General features: G+C 40.8%; 1 protein-coding gene across 5 annotated transcripts in view; it reads right to left on the bottom strand.

The window, feature by feature from the left end:
• Window positions 1-17,161, bottom strand: part of fli1 (Fli-1 proto-oncogene, ETS transcription factor) — a 30,219-nt gene extending 13,058 nt beyond the window's left edge. The window contains exons 1-5 of one of the 5 annotated variants that reach the window (XM_037267468.1): window positions 16,982-17,161; window positions 15,735-15,820; window positions 5,599-5,810; window positions 4,267-4,421; window positions 3,129-3,332 (exon numbers count right to left, since the gene is read on the bottom strand). In XM_037267468.1, the coding sequence (XP_037123363.1) occupies window positions 3,129-3,332; window positions 4,267-4,421; window positions 5,599-5,810; window positions 15,735-15,773 (610 nt within the window). In that variant the 5' untranslated portion in view covers window positions 15,774-15,820; window positions 16,982-17,161. Of the gene's footprint in view, window positions 1-3,128; window positions 3,333-4,266; window positions 4,422-5,598; window positions 5,811-11,251; window positions 11,405-11,580; window positions 11,808-15,734; window positions 15,821-16,981 lie in introns of those variants that run through there. The other 4 variants (XM_037267469.1, XM_037267470.1, XM_037267471.1 and 1 more) reach the window with 4 other exon arrangements.
• Window positions 17,162-20,473: the final 3,312 nt, after the last annotated feature.

The raw sequence follows: 20,473 nt of genomic DNA, 5'->3' as shown, positions 1-20,473 counted from the left end.
ATTATCTGAACCGCTTATCCTCACAAGGGTCACGGGCATGATATCCCAGCTGACTTTGGACGGTAGGTGAAGTACACCCTGAACTGGTTGCCAGCCAATCGCAGATATAACCGGCGCAATTGCTAGTAAAATTAAAGATCAGCCCCACAATGATTTGATGCTATTTCCACATGTTTGCATTGATTTGAAGTTATTGGAACAACAAACAGTAAGGCTTGCTTGACCAAATAACAAGAAACAGTACTTCACCATTAAGTCACCTGGGATTAAATTCAGCAACCCTTTGAACCAATACGGGATAAACATTATTGAAAAAGGATGAATGGATGTAGGTTCAGAGAAAAGGGAGTGAATCATATTTATAAAACAGTCGCCCATCATAATGTCTGTCCAACTGATTATCCAGTTGTTCAATATCAGCATTCCTATATAGCAGGAGCCATCTGCATCTTCACTTATTTCAAAGCGATATATATTCTTGTAGCGCTCAGTGTCTGAAGTCCCACGTTAAATTGAGCAGCTGCATACTAACTTAGTTTGGCTGCTAGCAGCAGACGGCTAACAGTACGGGGCGCAGAGCCAGGCCAGCCAGCCCCTGCACACCAATGATAACCTGCCAATAGAAGGAACTAATGCGCAAGAAGCTCAATAAAAATGTTGCGAGGGTAGAAAGAAAGAGAGAAACATTTTCCCTACTCAGCCTTTAAGGCCAGATGTTTATGGTCTGTATAAACTATTGAGGGTAAGAGAATGTCCCCCACTCAGCAACCGTGCGGTGTAGAAGCCCAGACTTATCGCTCGTTTTTTTTCCTTCCACTTGCCCATTTTGACTCGACTCCCATTGTAATCTATCCAGATACAAAAGAAACAGCGACAGTGGAGAAACAGGACTGTTGCTGTTTTCTAATGGGACTCGCTCATTACAAGCCTGGCCTGTTTTCATGCACTTTCCCCCAAAGTATTGAACTGACACTCTAATATATATATATATTTGGTTTTGAGTATGATAAATGCGCATATATATATATATATATATATATATATATATATATATATATATATACACATACATACATATATTTTATATTATTTTATATATTATAATATCTCCTAACCTGGCTTTTATCCCCCTAAGTGCTCGCTCGGTTCCCTGCACGTGTGGTATCAAACCGACCGACGGAGTGCGATAAAGCAAACAGTCCACGGTTCCTCCCCGACAGACTAATTTGAACAAATTCTCCAATTGCAGCCCAAATTGAAAGCACATTGAGTTGCGGACAGCAATCATTTATAAAAATCTGGGTAAGTGACAAAGCCAAAATATTGCACTGGCAACTACCCTTGTAGTTACAAGCAGCTGCTTGGCCAGACACATGTTCCCATTGTGCTGGCAGAGGCAGCGGTGTGGCTACCTGAATGATATATCTGCACGGGACATGGCGGCTATGTTTGGCTACACTATGGCCGCAGGGTGGGGAAGTGTGTCCCACTCCTTTGCCCAGTGTACATTCATACCTTAATGACGAAGTGGAATGTTAATCAGAGGTTCAATAAACACACTCACGCATGATGCACACAGATGTCTATGAAATGATTGCAGTGCCCATTTAAATCAATGACAGGAGGTGGGTGGGGGATAATAAATTAAGGAGACGTCCATTAGACAGCACGTGACCTCATATCACTAATACCTACAGGGCTTGGCTCAACCGTCCCCTCAATCATTTTTTTTTGGGGCACTTGACGTGCTCGGCCTGCCTCCAACACTCGCGATTGGAACCAGAGGTCTATTATCTGGACAGTTTTACTTTTGACTATGTGCAGGAGAGGAGCGAATGGATTTAGTTACCAAATCATTGTCCCTGCAGGGTCTGCCTCAACCCTCCATCTTCCTACTCTGTCTCTCTCAGACATTTGGTGCTAACGCACTTCGTCTTGCCCGTAGGCTTCCAGTGTCAATAATATGCTGTGCTTCCCAGACAGCTGCTCTAAAGCAGGTCAGCCCAAGCACGGGAAGGGAGCATTCGTTGCTTTGTTTGTCGGGAATGGATCCAAAGCAATTTCAACGGGCAAGCGGAGAGGATTCCACAGCACACACGGTCTAAATCAAAAGACAGGGCAGCATTGGGCAAAGTCACGGTACAGCATGTAAGCCGTTGCTAAGTCTTGCAGCCGACGGCCATAATGAAAACTGCTGTGCCTAGTGGCGGTCAGACAGATCCACCCGCTGAAGCATTGCACAATGAGACTGTTATACTCATGACAAGCATCCCTCTCTGCCCTGACAACATGCACGGGGAAAACTGTTGACACCCACAAAGTACAGTTCCCATTACATCACCCTGAGGCCCATCACAACATTTGGGGAGTCATTTTAAATTTAGTAGAGACATCAATCACTCCACTCAGTGCGGTTTCTTGATATTCTGCTGCAGTGAAAGCAGCTCTCGCTTAGAATGCAAAGTATTTGATAATCATCCCAACAGGTTTCTGTGATAATCACTGAGACCAAACTGCTACACTTAAAAATCTTAGCCCCGCCAGATGTTACATTTTATATTTCTAAGGCATTTGCATACTGCCTCAGCAAATTGCTTTGGGTTCCCAGCTGAAACTTATGAAGAGGGATTCCACTGAGAGCCTCTTCAAAGGTAATAAGCTCGAATTTAGTTGCCTGGACACACTGGTCTAGCCTGCTTCCTGAGGCAATGCACCTGGACTTCTTTCCAAAGTCCATGTGGTGTATAGCACAGAAGAAGTGTAGCAAGACATGATGTCTTGATAGAGAGGAGCACCACTAATGGCATCAAAGGCATTGTGGTATAAGCAAAATCAAAAGTGAAAACTTATAAATAGTCACCAGTGATCAATCCTGTGATTCGCTTCTTTCTTGTCTGCAGTTTCATTTTCACTGAATACAGTGAAATGATACAATGTAATCCAAAGTCCCTTCCAGATTTGCTGGAAAGCACCTTTCTTTTTCCAAGTCTTTTCTACCACCACTTTCTATGGATTGCTTCACAATTCCATCTGGGAAAGAACCGTTCTTCTACTGACTCTGGATATATCAATCATTAAATCAAATGGCTGTTTACATTTACTTGTTCATTTTTGGAAAGCACACTTACTTTCCCTGAGGTAATTGAGATGAGAGAGAAGAACTTCAGCGTTGTACATAGAGGTAAGACGGAGGAAGTCATCCTTGCTCATCTTGCACAATTCTTTGCCGTCCGTGTTTTGAAACATGGATGTGTCAATCTCCAACAGGCCGTACTCCTTGATGGCCCACTCTAGCCACTGGCGCACGTGGTCCTGCGACCACAATGAAGGATCTGCGAAAAGGAAGAGAAGTAGTTGTATATTGCCTACACATACGACGTGAAATTGCATCTGGACCAGGAGTGAGGGAGTTGAACGTCTAGCATCTCATGGCATAAAGGAGTAGGAAAAAATGAACAAGTTGAAAAGAGAATGATTTATCAGCGGTGGATATGGCTCGGTTTTTAGATATACATAAATAATTCTTTGTCCTCCTTAAACCAAAGGAGGTTTCATCAGAGTAGGATAATGTTTCAGGTAAATCGTCTTTCACCGGGGAGTCTTCATTTTCAAATCCCTTTCTGTCATTGTTCAACATTTCTTACATAGAGTTACATCTGGAGAGACTTACTTGACAAATTATAGTTTCTGTTGCATATACTGCGAAGACAATCTGGGAGCCAGACTGATAGTAGTCAAAGTGTAGCCTCCGTGTACCGTAACGGTGTTGAACTTGTATCTGTCTGTATCAATTCAAAATCAACCTGTAACACTTCTCCAAGACTCCATCTTTTTTCTTGTTTTTAAATAAAAGCAATTTGCTGTGATTGCTTTCAGGAAAAATGTAACCCCTCCTCATCTTTGCGGCTTTAATGAATAATTCTGGCAACGTGACATTTCTTCAGCGTTACAGTGCTGAACATGCACTTGTAGCTACACGAATTGTGCCATTTCACATATTTAATGATTAACTTGGTGAAACCAGAGCTGTTAAAGAAATATAGCTCTGGCAGACCAAGAGATATTTCTACTTGCACAAGCTCGGCCACACTCATGGCAGAGATGAAACGCTGGCACCCAGCTAAATGAAAATAGGGCTGCTTTGGCGAAGCACTGTCAAAACAGGAGGACTACAGAAGAAAATATTGAGAAGTCATTGCTGCCGAATCTGACACTGATCAGCTTCGTACAGCATATTTCAGAAGTAGTTATGTTTCGAAGACTTACCAGCTGGTACAATGACTCTCCGTTCATTGGTGGTCATGTTAGGGGGCGGGGCATTTTTCTCATCCATGTAGTTTCCATAGTTCATCTGGGACGTCTCGTTACTCCCCACCAGCTTATTACATTTACCCACGCTGCAGTCCACTGGAGACTCCCTGCTAAGCACACACAAAGTATATTGCAAAAAAATATTATGACATATTGTGAAATGGTTGTTTGGCCAAAGTGAAGGACTGTTTTACTTGAAACAAGGTCGTTCTCAAGGGAAATTGGTAGGTTTCCAAATGATAAATGATGGAAATGTGCAGAACAATTAGGACTTGAGGATTTTTTTAACGAGAAAAAATGACAAATCATTATATTGTTTAGACATTGGATAGGTTAAATCTTACTTTTTCAGTGCAAAATGTCCACCATGTGTTTGAGTCATCAGGATTCTGTTTGCGCCTGTTTCTAGTGGAACATCTTACAACTTGGAAATAATGTTTTTGCTATTCTATTGGATGAGAACTTTTGTTGGATGTGTCTACAAAAACTTGAATGCTGTAATCTCGCATGCATTTGGGTTACTTTGCGCATCGAGCAAAGAATTTCTGAACAGTAAATTATTCCGCAAAATGATGGCGAAATTTTGAACGTATGACCGATCTGCACTGTTTCTTGAGTAAAATACAATATTTCTTTTAATAGAGACCTCCACTTGAATAAATGCTGTTTGTCATTGCCGTGAGCATTGCCAATTATGTTTGTAGTATGTTTGAAGCCGTTAGTCCGTGTCACAATAGTACAAAAAAAACATAAGAATATACACTTAAGATAGATAGAACAAAGAAGCGCTTCCGAAAAACTGAGCTGTGGCAAACAAGTGTGCTGTGTGCATGCTGTGGCAAATTATCCAATTGAACTTTTTTTTATTGAGTTTTTACCAAACTATATATTATTCACTATAAACCTGCAACCCTCGTGAGGATAAGCGGTTCAGAAGATGGATAAATGGAAAATGTATCTTTTTTCATTTTTTTCATTATAATTTATTTATGCTTGTGACCTTTCGTGACAGGAAGAGCAATTAAATACTCTTCTCTATACATATCAAAATGAACAATTAACCTCTGTCTTGTTGCAAGGAGTAAGAGTAAAGAAATTCATCAACAATATTTCAGTATATTACATAAACCTTTTTTTAGACATGTTGGTTTTGTGCTGTGCCCCGAGATTACGTGTAAAATGTGAGCCTAGGCTCAATAAATGCCTGGAAAACTGCTTCAACCAATTAAGAATCACACCCCAAAGTAATTACCCTTAGCATGAACAACTTTCCGTTCTTTTTCTTACCGTGATCCGTTCATATGCTCATATTCTCGCTTGACGTTGACCCGCACTGGTTGGTTGATCCACTCCTGCTGTGGGGGTAATGGGTTGATTTTGTGAGTCTGGCCGTAGTCCTGCGCGCCAGATGCAGTCATGTCTGTCTTGGGGAGAGGGGCAGCAGCAGCGTACGGAGGCTCAAATAAAGACTGGTCTTCACTCACCACTGATAGCGCCTCCTGTAAGGAGAAGCAACAATGAGGTGGCGGGTCTTTCTTCTAACACCATGAGTAGTTCATTAATGTTTTAGGATTTAAAGCTGGCAAAGCTCTGTCTTTAAAAGCAACCAGCTCTCACACGGTGAATAACATTTATCATGAGGGATCAAATTTCAGCTAACGTTTGTATTTTGGTGATGATAATCACAGCTGTCATTTTTGACATGGTAACAAAACAAACACTAGAGGGATGAAAAATACAAAATTGATTTGCAAGGACTATTTGAGACCTTTTCAAGGGTACTTTGGTCAACCTTTCATTCTCTAAATCAGTAGGAGCGAATTCTATGGGCGTAATATTCGATCACCATTTTTTAAGATTATGTTAACACATTTGAGGATAATTATCCCATTATTTTGGATTCACAGACTCCTCGGGGGTACAGATATGTATTTTCATTATTTGATGCACAGATGTGGCAAAGGAATCCTTGTTCATCTGACAGTCGAGATGGAATGTCCATCTGATGTACTAACAAACAGATAGACAAGCACTTTGTCAGGTCTGCACTATTAAGTGGCCATGATTAGCTGTATAGAACATTGTACCAAAGACTTACGTATGTTGCTAATTTGTACTTTGCGGCAAGGTTAGTGTTGGGCTAATTTTGGAGCAGTTTAAAATGCTTGACATGCATATATCATTGTGCAAATTTATCTACAAAAACAAGCGCAAGCTAAAGCAAGGAAGTGCGATTCGGGGGGCTGGTTGGCAGATGTTCACCTCCAACGTTTCCTACCAACACATGAGAATGGCATCAATCTTGTCAACACTCTACGGACCAAGAGTGCAAATAAAGGACACAAAATGTTGAATTATTTCTTTAAAATTGGGACAACATTGTCAGGTAATGACAGCGATAAGCATTGGTACTGAGAACATCAGAATTGACTTTTAAAACTACACAGAAACTTGTGATGTCAAATATTCACTCTCTTGGGGAGCTTCTTGAGCTGTAATTACGTGCAGTTATGGGTCATATCACAGTCTGGCATCCTAAGTAGTTTGGCTAAACAGCCCCTGTAGCTACTGTTGCTTCCTGTTGACGTTAGATGACTTCAATCATGCTCATAGTGCAGTTAGGGTGCAAACAAATGGCAATTCTTACATGTCTTCAGTTCTCGGCAGCAATTTGAATGGTAAATGATTGCTTCATCCATAGATAATTATTGTTTGTCTTCTGTCTGAAGACTTCACAGAAGCACACAGGGGGTCACTGCAACACTGACCTAACTGCTGTGGCTCAGCAATGTAAGCAATGTAAGTTTATTAAAGAAAACAAAAGCAACTCTTGACTGGACGACATATTGCACAATTTCAGCGGGTTACTCTTGAAATGCCATGGAATTGTTTTAGATTTGGTCTCCTCTTTTTGCATGCTTAAAATGTCAACATTCCAGACATAGTTAGTTTGTTAAAAAGACTCCGTGACAATCATTTTTTGGTAAGCCACTGCCTTTCCAGCCATCGTCATTTAAAATCAGCCAAATGTCTGGAGGAAAATAAGTCTGAATATTAGGCATTCTCATCATGTGTCTCTCCTTTTGACTCGGGATTGAAACACATCTGGATCTGATGGGATCTGATGGCACGATTTAGACGGAGACGCGTCTAATCCTCAAAGGACGGAATTTATATCATTCTGAAATGCCACATATGTTTGTGAATAAAAAGACATCAATATTTCAAACATCACTGCTATTCCAAAGATACTCCAATACAACCACAGAGACTACCAAACTGAAGATAGGGTTAGATGCCAAACTCATTTACTTAGAAATGTCAGAATATAATCAATATTATGTGGATCTGCACTAACTGCTCTTTAAAAACAGACTAAACATTGCTATTATTCACACAACTTCAAGTCATACACTTAAGATGATATATGTAATGCATATGCTTTTGCTAATATTAAACTCCATAAGTTGTGCTAAACAAAGCTCGCTGTCATTACCCTTAGTGCTGTGCCAGACGCCAAGAGAAAAAGCATATATAGGAGGGGAATACGGAATAAAATGCACCCCCACAGGTAAAGTAAACGGTCATATAAAAGCTAGCTGGCGAGAACGTTTAACCTCCCTCCCAGAATTAGATTTTCCAGGGATTTAATCAGTTGATCCATCATATAGTGTGAGCCTTGGCAGTATTCCTTGCTATCTAAGCAGGACACAGCAGCTAGTGCACCACGGATAAAGCGCCAAGAAGCGAGGGAACGTCTCGTTTCGGCCCGATAAGGCCGCACGCGACTATTGCGACTGTTGCAAGTTACATTCCGAGTGACATATCAGCCTGTCATGTGGAAACCATGATTGGCAAGTGGCGTGTGCCCATCAAGATGGCAGAAAAGAGAAGGGTGTTTATAAATAGGAGCAAGCTCCTCTCTGCTGAGGAGAAATCTGCAGCGTTTTCTCTTTCCTATCAGTAGGAAACACCAATGAACGCGTCAGACTTCTACTCGACTTCTACTCGACTTGTGAAAAGCACCTTCATTCAATTTCATCTTCAACTACTGATAAAATAATAGAACATAGCCACCCAGACAAACATATGTACACCAAAAAAGGATCCAGTATGGTTTCTCTTTTGTTGTCCCTTACTATAAAACATCCTTTTAAAGTGTTACTTAGATCTTACTTACTATAACTTACAGTACTGTAAGCAAAAATGGTAAAGTAGAAAAATACCGGGACCCAAGGTATAATCTACCCCAATGTATGTTGTAAACTTACTTATTCAATTTCAAATGAACTTTTCCAGTGCTAACTACCTAAATAATGACAGTACATTTATTCTCAAGGTATGGACCTTGCTCAAGGACTCTTCAATTGTCTTGAATGTGTTGTGTGGAATGGATCTTGAATAAGTAATAGATCATTCAGTTAATCTCTCCCTCTAAAAAAGTTCCTCTACAAATACAACTAGTATGTATAGTAGAACCCGTCTGGTCAAACACAATCTGTTCCTGGATGTTGGTTGACCTCTGATTTGGAGGATTTTTTTTTCCAATAGGAAGTACACAAGAAGGGGCGAGGGTTGTGCAGGACAACTCATGGCTGCTTGATCGTGACAACGCGCTTGCTCAGAATCCCCTGAGCATCTGACAGGTCCCGGCCAAGAAGAACTTCCCCATGCTGGAGGAACCTTCATACTCACCTCTGTTTAATTTTTTCTCCTTTTTCCCAAGTTCACGGCAATCAGTAAAGGGACCCGTTTTAAAGAAGTGGGTGACATCATGATGGACGATGGAGCTGCAGAGGATCCTGAGAGAATTCTTTTAGGAGTGCATGAAAGCGTGGCAAAGAAGGCCAGAAGTGTTTTAGACTCCAGGTGCATGGCTTCAAATCTTGCAGGGCTTTAAAGTTGTCTTCTTCCCAAAAATTGGTCAGCTTTCTAAGGCTCCCCCATATTTTGTTTTGTTATACTGTTTTAGTTTAGCTGAAAGCAGCCACAATATAAACATGTACTGGTGTCCGATGCGCCGATGTTCCATTTCTGTTTCCATGACTATCATATTTTCTCTCATTGCCATCACTACCCATTTGTGGTGTCATGACCATAAAAAAGACCCCACAAAAGCTAAAGAAAAAGCTAAAAATTTGAGTTAAAGGCAATTCAAGTCAGAATTTTTCTTTACAATAAGTTCTTTGTGCTCCATTTAGTCTAAACAATGCATTCTGAATACTATTGCATTTGTGGAATACAAATTAAGCAGATAATCCACCCATTTTTACCCATCTCAGAGGGCTGCCATTTTGCATCTTCCGGTCGACTGATATTGACATTACAGTTGATCAGAAAACACATTCCAGAAACAATTTTTTTTTAAATACTTTCTCAGTATATCGAGATATATAAAAAAAACTGTTGTTAAATTCATGTTCCTGTGTTTAGACTATTGGAAGCGAATAGAGTGACTTATTCTAGAGATTTTTTTTTTTACTTGACTTCTACTTTAATCCTTTACACCCTCACATAGTTAAAGTGTTTTTACATGACGTTTATTTAGTTTGTTGGTTGCTTCATTTTTCTGCTACAACTTTAAAGGTCATCCAAAAGGACACAATGCTTCACATGAGTCAAACACCTGCCTGCAGCCACCGCCTTGCTTTTGTTTACATCAGGCCTCTAAATGCATCACAACACGTTCTCCACATGTAGTCTACACGTGTGTCTATTTGGCACACACAACACAACAGTCGTCCACCATGAAGGCGGTGGAGTGGAGAATGAGGAAGGTGCTCCATTCCTGTCTTTTGTTTAAGTAGGAAAAGGAAACCTGTCAGGAAAAGATTGTGTAGAACAGGAAGCTCTCATGGCTCAAGAGCATGTTTTTTCTTTAAGAGTGCACCCGTCAGCCCAGCCATTCACACCCACACTTCAATTATAACTTTGTTTCATTCTTAGGTTTTTGAGACAAACATCTCAATGGTGTTTGCATCCACCCTCCATCCTAAATGTGCATGGATGGCTTTTTTTGGTGGTGGGGTGCCGCCAACGTTAAAACCCCTTCAATACACACACACACACGCACACACACACACACACACACACACACACACACACACACACACACACACACACACACACACACACAAACCACACCCAACTGCCACAACGCCACTACTTAAAATGTCCCCTCAAAATACAACAGCACTTTTCAGTGAGATGTGCTTGATTTTGGTGCATTTTTTGGAGCTGACACTTGTTAGAAAGTGAGCCAAGAGAGGGACTTGCCATTCAAACATCTGGAAGCATCAGCAGCCATCTGGAATGTGACTGTCTAGAAGGGAAGAGGAGGAGGGGGGTGCAGTAGCCAATGTTAATTCAGCCCAGCAGTACTCCTGATGACTACCAATTTCACCAAATACTACTTTCCAATTCTAATGATGATATCTTAATAATGATGTTACACAGTTTTAAGATTTGTGAATACGTTAATCTATTTTAACAGCATGCATGTCATATACTGCCACACTTGTATGACTGTTGTCACGCATTAACCAAGTAGTTGTTAACTCATTTATAAACACTCCATAAGGGTAGCACTAGTTGTGTAATACTGACAAAGAGAACACTTTGTGAAGTGTGGTTTCAAAGTGTTGCAAGGTTTCAAGTTGCCAAACAGCAGCTTTCCTTAAACAACACACAACACCCCCTTCAGAAAAAAAAAGAAGAAGAAAAAAAACCATGAGGCTACATAAACTGCGAGTGCCTTCGACATCACCGAACCATCACACTATTGCCACCAATGACAGGCTCCGTTTATGAACCCGTCACCGGAGACGCCGCCACCGGAGCCGCCGCCGTTGCGCGACTCCTCTCCGGCGCGTACAATCCACTCACATTGCGCGGCCGATCACACTTAAAACCAAGATTCGAGTCAAAGAGAAGACCTTACCTACATGAAAACACAACTTTTTCTTATTCAGAAAAGTGTGTTGCAGGGTAAAATAAGGCCGCTCCAGATGTGCGTAATTTGCGCGCTCGCTGCTGAGAAATCCAACGTGCGAGTCAAGCGTCGACGCACATCCTCACACCGCTCGGAAATTATGATTTAAAAAAAAAAAAAACAAGACGAAGGGGGATGGTTTGAAGGGAACAGCAAGAGAAAACTGTCCTCAGTTTAGAGGTTCCAACTCACGCTAAAAAAAAAAAAAAAAAGGAGGCGCAACTTTGGGAGCGAACAGCGGTCCCCACAATCCCGTACACCCCACTCTCCACCCTTACCTTAATAGTTCCGTCCATTTTGCGCAACTTTCAATGGACTCCAACAGTATCCCAAACATGACACGCTCTTGAATTAATTCCAGCCCAGGTATGTGTGGCGCGGAGAAAGACACGTTTTTTCCCCTTTTTTTTTTCTTTCCTCCTAAATTTGGGAAGTGAAGTCACCACCGCCGCTTGCTTGCTCGCTTGCTGCTGCTGCTGCTGTTGTTGCAAAGGAAGGTTGAGAGAAGGAAGCTGTGTGTCACCCAAAAGCCCTGCCTTCAAAAAAAAAAAGAAAAAAAAAAAGCAGGATACTGTCCCGAGGAGATAAGCGGGCAAAACAATTGAGTGTTCACTCCGTTATGTTTTATTTGTTTAAGCTGGGAAATATTTACAGGATGGCGGCCTGCTGTGGAACAATTTGACGTGGTTTTTTTTTCTTTCCAAAAAATGTCACAAATTGGCGGTGGTGTGGCTATGATAATAATAATAATAATAATAATAATAATAATAAATGGTCAACCTTAATTATAATTCCACATATTTACTCAACATTTTTAACATATATCAAATCTATTAACACATCATATCGGCAACATCTGTTAAATTAAAATGTGAGCATGCGTGATAGAGAGATGGCTGGGCTTTAAATCACCTAAAAGATGACGAATCAGAGTGGTTGTTGCAATATTTCTCTGCCTTACAAGCCTCCACGTCAAGGTGAAGACTTCCCAGATAGGTCATAAATCACATCCATGCTATCAACACCCACAAAAGCTCAAGAAAAATCTGCTCTACACGTGTGTGGCCCTGCAGAAAATACAACCATTTAGATTTTGTTTTCAAATGTATTCTTTTTGCCATGTTACACTAACCTCTTGGCCAAAAGATGTTACATTTTCTCAATGGAATTCTGCTTGTGATTTTTTCAATGGTCTTTGAGATGAAAACATATTACACTTGTTACTTTTAAGCCAGTTCATATTCTATAGGAGTATTTCTCCAATCAAGGGCCATTCATGAGGGCCATACTAAATGTATGAAGGTTTTCATAATTACATGGTGGGCCATATCAAATGCTCTCGAGTATAATACATTGCCCACATGCTGTTGGTTCTCAACCTCTCATCGTGCTGTTATTATCATTATTTTTTTAGAAGTTTATCCACTACACTTTAAATTCAATGTCAGCTTGTTGATGAATACTCTTTGCAGCCAGCTCAAAGTTGAGACCGTGCCACTGGCAGCAGGGCCGGTCTGTCTGCTCCCCTCTTGGGGGTCTGGCGAGGCTGACGGCCCCACCCTTGGGACCGCCACATCTGGATCCTGCTAAGGGTCAAGGCTTCTCCTGCCTGAGGCCAGCTCAGACTTGTATAATTAAGGGAGACACCTTGTTTAACTCTTCACTGACCAGTTTGATACCACCCCCCCCCCTTTTAAGTCTCAATAATCGTATGTAGCTATTTTTTTAATCATATGTTTTAGCTGTTTAGAGTTAGTGATGTCCCATGTCATCCCATGGTTGTTGTTTGAAACCTTCATTAAAAAGGTGACCTGAAACCTGCACGAAAAACATTTATTTTGTATGTACAATAATAATAATTTAACCACATTCAATAAACCTGTACAATCCAAGAGCAGTAAGTTTATGCCTTTGTAAGCGATTAAAGGTCAGATCAACATCTTTATTGTTGCATTTGCAGTGGTGTGGAACTCCACTGCATCATTGTTAGCTATTTCTAATATTTGGGTTAGCTTATTTGGATACATAAGGGGGTCAAAATATCAGAAACACCTGTCAGTAAACACCTGTCAGTAGCCACCACTAGAATACTGTACATTATTTGGTACAGAGGCCCTTTTTAGAGCACTGATTCATATTTGCTGTCTGTATATTTCACAGTCAATTGCTGGAGTAAATAAAGCTAATGACATAGTTTAGGAAACAACATATGTATTGCACTAAAACAAAAATATTTCTTAACCTGTTATTGTCCATCAATTGAGGAATTGTGGTTACAGCCCTTGGACCACCAGAGTCTGTGCTTAATAAAGTGACCACTGATAGAATAGCAAGAAAAGGGATTTCTCCAAGTAGACAAGATAACATCTTATACCAAAAACCGATTTCCTCTCCATGAAGCCTATTAGGGTTACAGGGGGTCCGGGCACTATCCCAATACCATAATGAATACAGTGGTAACAAACATTTTGCAAGGCCAATAAACAGATGCAAGTTGGTTTACTCAGTCAACCACAGAACATCTGGATTGACGCTGAAAAGAGTCAGCCAGCAGACATTTTTTCCTCTGCACACATGCCACCAGACATGCATGCTGTGGTGCTCCTGCTTACAGGGGGCCTTCCACTGTATGGGCCATGTATGTCAGAGTTGGGTAGGGGTCACATGGACCCTCTGCTGTAGAAGGGGGTCTTGCTTTTACATCTGTTTCAGGCGTAAAGATCAGGGGTCCGCAACTTTTTCTTTTTTTTTTTTCTGAACCACTAACACCAAAGAAGCTCCCCAGTGGATTTTGAAAATATGGTCCTAAGAAAGGGTCGTTCTTCAAGATAATCTAGTCTGCTGATAAATCCCAACTGAAATCATGATTAAAAAACATAAATCTCTTCAGCTAGAGCAAATGATCTATGGTGAAGTATAGCGAGGTGTGGGCCAGCAGTGGCTGAGGACCCCTGGATGTGAAGCCGGAAGGCCAAACAAGAGAACATTTTCTTCAAGAGGTGGATTGAATACAAAAATAATAATGACAATAAAACAAAAAAAACATTAGAGGAACCTATGAGTATTAATGCAAATATGGAATGCTTGCAAAAAATAATAGCAATGAAACATTTATTAAGAAAACACAAATGTGTTACTTTCTTGTTGTGTTGCATTTGTAGTATGATGTCACTACTTTATTTTATCAGCTTGTGGATGATAAAAGTAAAAAAAGTATGAATGAAATTAAAAATAATTGTTACCTTTTTCCTCAAAACAATCACGTAAAAAGAATACAGCAGATAAAACCCATGTTTGTATTATTTATATGTTAAATAATTAGTATTTTTTATTAAGACCTACCACATAAAAAGAACACAACTAATAATGAAATGACAGAATAAAAATAACAATTTGATATTTCTTTTTTATTTAACATCACCACTATTTGTATTTGATCCTACTCAAATCATAACGGTCTAGCATAGCATACTGTACAGTGGGTGTGGATGCCATTCATTTGACTGCATGCACACTCATATTGTGGCCGCGTCCCGTCTGGAAGCCCGAGTCCAAATACCAAAGGGCCCCAAAGAGTGGCGTCGGCAGCACGTATGTGCACGAACTGTCTGGCCCCCCTTGCTCCAGGCCATAATTAATTTGAGATTTATTTTTATTGGAGAGTTCCAGTCTCGCCTGGCCTTAACCAAACAAAACCAAATGCTTGGACCGTGGAGTCTTTTGAAGGAGGAGGGGAAAGAGGGAGGGGGACATACTATATCTTATAGTTCTGCCACATTCTGAGTAAAATCTGACTGTGAGTGTGCAAAGCAAAAAATGTGAACTTGGCATTCAGCAAGCAAAGTGCCTTTCCAGTTTGTATTTTTACAAATAAAACAGATTCACCATGGAATCTAATGTTTATTTTAAAACAAAAAGAAGTTTCCATCCTCTGTCATTCAAGATGAAAAAAAGACTCATTCGAAGCGTATTTTCTCACCAAACATTCCTACCTTTTCATTTCTTTAAAAACAAACCCGGAATGGTTCAGAATCCTCTTTAACCTTGGCAGCATGAAAGGAGGTCTTATTCAAAAATATTTTTTGGGTTGGAAAAGAAAAATACTTGAGCAGTTGTTGTCTTTGTTTCATGTGAATGCTTGTGATTGTTGTCTTTAATTGGCCGCACTACAATTGTGATGAGAGCCCGCTCGCAAACACACAGACAAGCTGAGGTTATTTATTTAACCCCTCTTGCTAATTTTATTTCATTTTTTAAAAGGGCTTAGTTTTTGCTTTACAAATTCATACTTCAAATTATTTCATCAGATTAATTTTGACAAAAATATATCAGTTTAGTGTAGGCCTATGTAAATATTTTTTCTTTGTTGCTGTTGTTGTTTCAAATGTGATTAAACACATGGAGAGAGACATAGGAGGCGGTGCAGTCTTACCTTGACGTAAGACGACGTGTCAGGGACAGTTTGGAACATGACTGTATACCTGACCAGGGGTGCAGCAACGTGTCCAACAGCGAGTCCTGATGTTAAAGGGGTAAAAGAGAATTCATTGCATCACTGGCATTCCTAATGCAACGTGGTGCCGGTACATGTTTTGTTCCCTTTTTTTTAATGTCATCAACATGGATGAATTATTTGTGGTGGCCCATGGAAGAGGGGGGTTAGACGACCCGGGGCCCCATCTTGCATCCTGACCCCCTTCCCCCTCCGAGCCTGAAGCTTACCACATATTGAAACACTTTTCACTTTAATAAGTGCAGCTTACAAAGTCTGGGGGTGAAAGGGCACTCGGAGGACGGTGCATTTGAGTCCTCTTTTTGGCAACAGTTAGGAAGACACATTTATCCTTTAAATTGCCTGATGATTGGATCTCTTAAATTAAAAAGTGTATAATTAATGCAACTATAAACTCAATTAGGACATGCAATGGATGGGGGATTTGTTGCAATTAGAACTAATAATGTGAAATGAAGCCCGCACTCACAACACTAAAACAGGACTATTTATGATGCTTGACCAGTGATCATGCAGTGGGTAGTGGCAATACACTTTTCCTTCTTTTACAGCCCAATTTCCCCAATCTGATGAGGTGTTGCTGTGTGCTAAATCCAAAACATTTTCTGATCATTGGCCATTTTCTATCGTCCTTCAAGGGCAGTATGACAAATATGATGCATGTATCAAACATATATTGAGGTTTCCTCGAAACTCAGAGTTGCACAGTCTGTGGCCCACGAGCCGGAGGTTACAAGCCCCTGCTTTAAATACATTTTTGTTGGCGAAGACAGAGAGTTTCCCCCCTTCCCCTGCAAATGCATCCAATTTCTGCGCGGTAAAAAAAAAAGGCGCACTGGAGCTGGGCATCTGCACCCAATTAGGCAGGGCAGCGCTGGTGAATAACGGCGTGAACCTTCCACTGAGACAGCCCCGTGGGCCCGTGGGCCGGGACCCCTCTAGTGTTACATTTTAAGCATCTTACTTTTGCTGTTATCCATCATGACTCTCAGCTAATACACATTCCGTGTTGCTTCACACCCCACAAAGCGATTCAAAGGTGCAAAATGATTGAGATTTATAACAGAAATGATGAGCTGTATCATTAAAATAGAAAGTGCATGTATTTATGGTTTCAAATCGTTGTGCACCCTGCAGCATTTCCAACAGAGAATTTGTCTACTCACCTGTTCTCGATGCGTTTAATGCGCGCCGGTGCAGGAGGTGTCACTCCTCCTCCTCCTCCCGCTGCTCCACCTCGTTTACACACTTTTAAATAATTAGTTCCTGTCCACGAGAAGCTGTCCGTTTGTTTTTTCTTTGCGAGTTATTTTGTTCAGAGTCGCGCAGCAGTTGTATGAATGGAAATGTTTGCGAAATGAGAAAGAGGGCTGCGGCCAATGAGCAGCGAGAGAAAAACCTCCCCTCGTCTGCACCGTGAGGCCACCGAGCGTGAAATAAGCACGCACACACACGCACTCACATGCACCCACTCAAACAGCGACATAATTGTGCTATACGTGTTATGTAAAAACTCTTCTTAATGTTAAAATAAGTGTATTAACATACTTAAATTTTTGTCCTTTTGTTGGTTGGCACCTTCAAAATAAAAAATACAATTGCCATTAAATAACAAACAAATTCAAAATAATAATAATAATAATAATAATAATACACCTGCAGCAGTTTCCAGAATTAAATAATAACTTCTAATACATTATATGAGATCAAACGAGAGTCCCCCACACTTGCCACCCCTGTGTGCTTCTGATTAACTCCAGATAAGGTTTAGGTATTCTAGGTGTTCCAGATTTTTTTGCTTTACTTTTGAGGACCTTACGCCAAACTTCAATTCTTTGTGCAATGCGATACGAACATTAACTATCAGAAGTCATTATATCACTGATCATCAACTGGCTGCCCACGGGCCGAATCTGGCTCGCCGAACCGTCCAATCCGGCCTGCAACTGGATTCCATAATTATGAGGATAAGAGAGAAAATTCCATGTGGTCCACACGAAAGCAACTGAAAACAGCAATGCCTGAGATTCTTAACGTAAAAATATATAAACAATAAACATCCACTAATTCATTATTATTTAATTCAACTAGTAATTGTGCCAAGAGTGCCATAGATAAGAAGGCCATATTAAAGGTCCCAGCAATATAGTAACTGCCTGCCTGTTAATACATCATGATGTATCATAGCAACACCCATGCAAATCTTCCAACAGTATGTGACAACCATCTAAAAGCTCATTGGCTGAATGCAAGCAGATCATCATTAGGAATCCATATGTAGTTTATTGTATTTGTCTGTCCCCTTGGTGACATTTCCTACGGGATTCCAAAAACATTGACACAAGTTTATCAGCACCCCTCCCCCCTTCTTGCCCTTTTCCTGCTTATATGACCCCCCCCCTCTACACACACACACACACAAACTTCATAACCCGCAACCACTCAGCTCACTAACTTCATTTCCTTCACACTGCTCGTATCTTCCAAGAAAAGAGCTCCACCAAAGGGGTGTTGGTTGCAATCCACGTAAGGCCGCTTACCCATGCGTAGCCTTTTTATTGGCCCGTCAAGGTCGCTATTTCACGCCGGGCAATCGGCGGGAAACAGGCAGCTCACTTTGTGACTTTTTCCTAGTGTGTGTTCATTTGTGATTTTATCAAACTGCACAGGATGTCTTTGAAATTCAATAAGTCATTCTCACTCTCCAGGCTCGATTTTAGCTGGGGAAAAAATGTCCATACTTGCTAATGTAAAAACCAACACTAGTCAATCGACTGCATGTATTTTTCCCTCAAAGAGAGGTCATCTGGTATAAAGGTTTGCTTTCATCACTCGCTGTTTGTCGCAGCATTTCCTAGCGCAGTGATTAGGAACAACAGCGTCAATAATATTGTTCCCAGTGTCAAACAATGGACGGAAATCCCAACATCCGTTTCAGTGAAAAATGGCATTCATGATCCTACTGTGTTGCCTTCCTCAGGATATTGTATCACGAGTTTTCTAGCACATTTGAACGACAACCGACGAATTCCTTAAAGATGGCAAAATTGCTGTATGATAAATACGTGATGTACATATGATATTTTACTGCTGATATAAATACTCCATTCATGAATGTTTTTGTAATTCATGTTAATATTTTAACCTTTAAATCATATCAATCCTCGTAATTCTCGGCTGTTGCGGTTCTTGGATAGTCAAGACAGTGCATGAAATGCTGCTTGCTGACAAGACAAGGTGTGGGACCAAAATTAACCCAAATTTGCAAATAATGAGGCACGATGCTGGAATCATGTCATCCAACTATGAGAGGAGTTCTGAAGATAAAATGCTGTGACAGAAATGAGTTCCTTTAGTCAGACACTGCTTGCTGTTATGCCTCAAAAAAAGAAGACATCGGAGGCAAGACACTGGCATCACATCACGCTGCCGTTTTCTGACCCAACTTTGGAATGAGCAGGGAAAAAAGCCATCCATATGAGACTTGACATGGATTGCTGTTGTTGGATGATTTTGCCATGGCAATACGTTCATTTCGTCAAAAGAGGGCTTGATATGCTTGTGTGCAGCGATCACTTACGACGATGAAATTTGGAATTGGAAAAAAAATGGAATTATAGAGGCGCCTTACAGGCATTAAGTTTGAATGATCGGTCAACAGTTCTAGAAATAAAATGTGTTAATCAAAGCAGTGCACGATATGTTGTTTGCTACCATGACTTTCCCAAAAGTTTATCCATGTACAAACTTCTCCTCAATTTACACTCCAGGTCATCTCACCCTTTAGTGACCTGCTTTAACCTCAAGTCTGAATGATGATTAATGGTTAGCCATAAGGAGGTTGTCCAAATGACCCGCTGTGATTACTTCAAGCTTGGTTGTTCAGCCTGATTGTGGCAACCCTGCTTTTCGTACAGAGGGTGGAAAAGAAGAATATTTGCAAATTCCTTGCATGTCTGGTTCCTCCATTAAGGCTATTAAATACTGTCTGAGGCTATATTTTTGAAGAACTTTGACGTGGCTGCGAGGTGTTTTTGCATCCAGACTAAATGTTGCTAAAGAAACTTCCATCACGCATTCCGTTGCCATTCTTTTCTCCATGCATGCTAACACTTCAGAACTGCTCCTCCTGGGACTCCATCCAAAACTTATTTTGAGATGATTTGGGCAACTTACGCAGACATTTTTGCGATTACATCGCATGGTGTAAATGAAGCCCCTCACCCTGAACTGTAATGAATTATTTATTTAGTTTAAGGGGCTACCATAGATGTTCCAGAGATGGAGATCCAGGCCGTCCCAGCCCTCTTTTTGTTCCTCGGGGAGGGAGCAAATGGCAGCATGGCACCAGAGAAGGCCAGACCCTCCTCCCCCCATGTCAGATCTTTTCATGGAACAACACTGATTTTCTTAGCTTAACATTCTTATCAGTTCAACTTTAAAAAGGCCCAACTTCAAAATGATAGATGCCTTTTGGAATTTGTAGGGAACTCCTTTCCACTTTACTACCCGCTGTGCACCTAATGGGATCCCCACAGAAGAGAGAAAAAAAATCTGACTTTACAAAGATAACATTGCTCTGCTTTTTGGGTCGATTTTTTTATTTTTGTGAACTTTTATCCCTTTGTAGACTGCAACAAAGAATGAAATACAGACCA

The sequence above is a fragment of the Syngnathus acus genome, chromosome 13, assembly GCF_901709675.1.
Source record: "Syngnathus acus chromosome 13, fSynAcu1.2, whole genome shotgun sequence".
Taxonomy (NCBI): domain Eukaryota; kingdom Metazoa; phylum Chordata; class Actinopteri; order Syngnathiformes; family Syngnathidae; genus Syngnathus; species Syngnathus acus.
The sequence above is the reverse complement of the archived record's forward strand: the minus strand, read 5'-3'. Positions and strand labels throughout refer to the sequence as shown.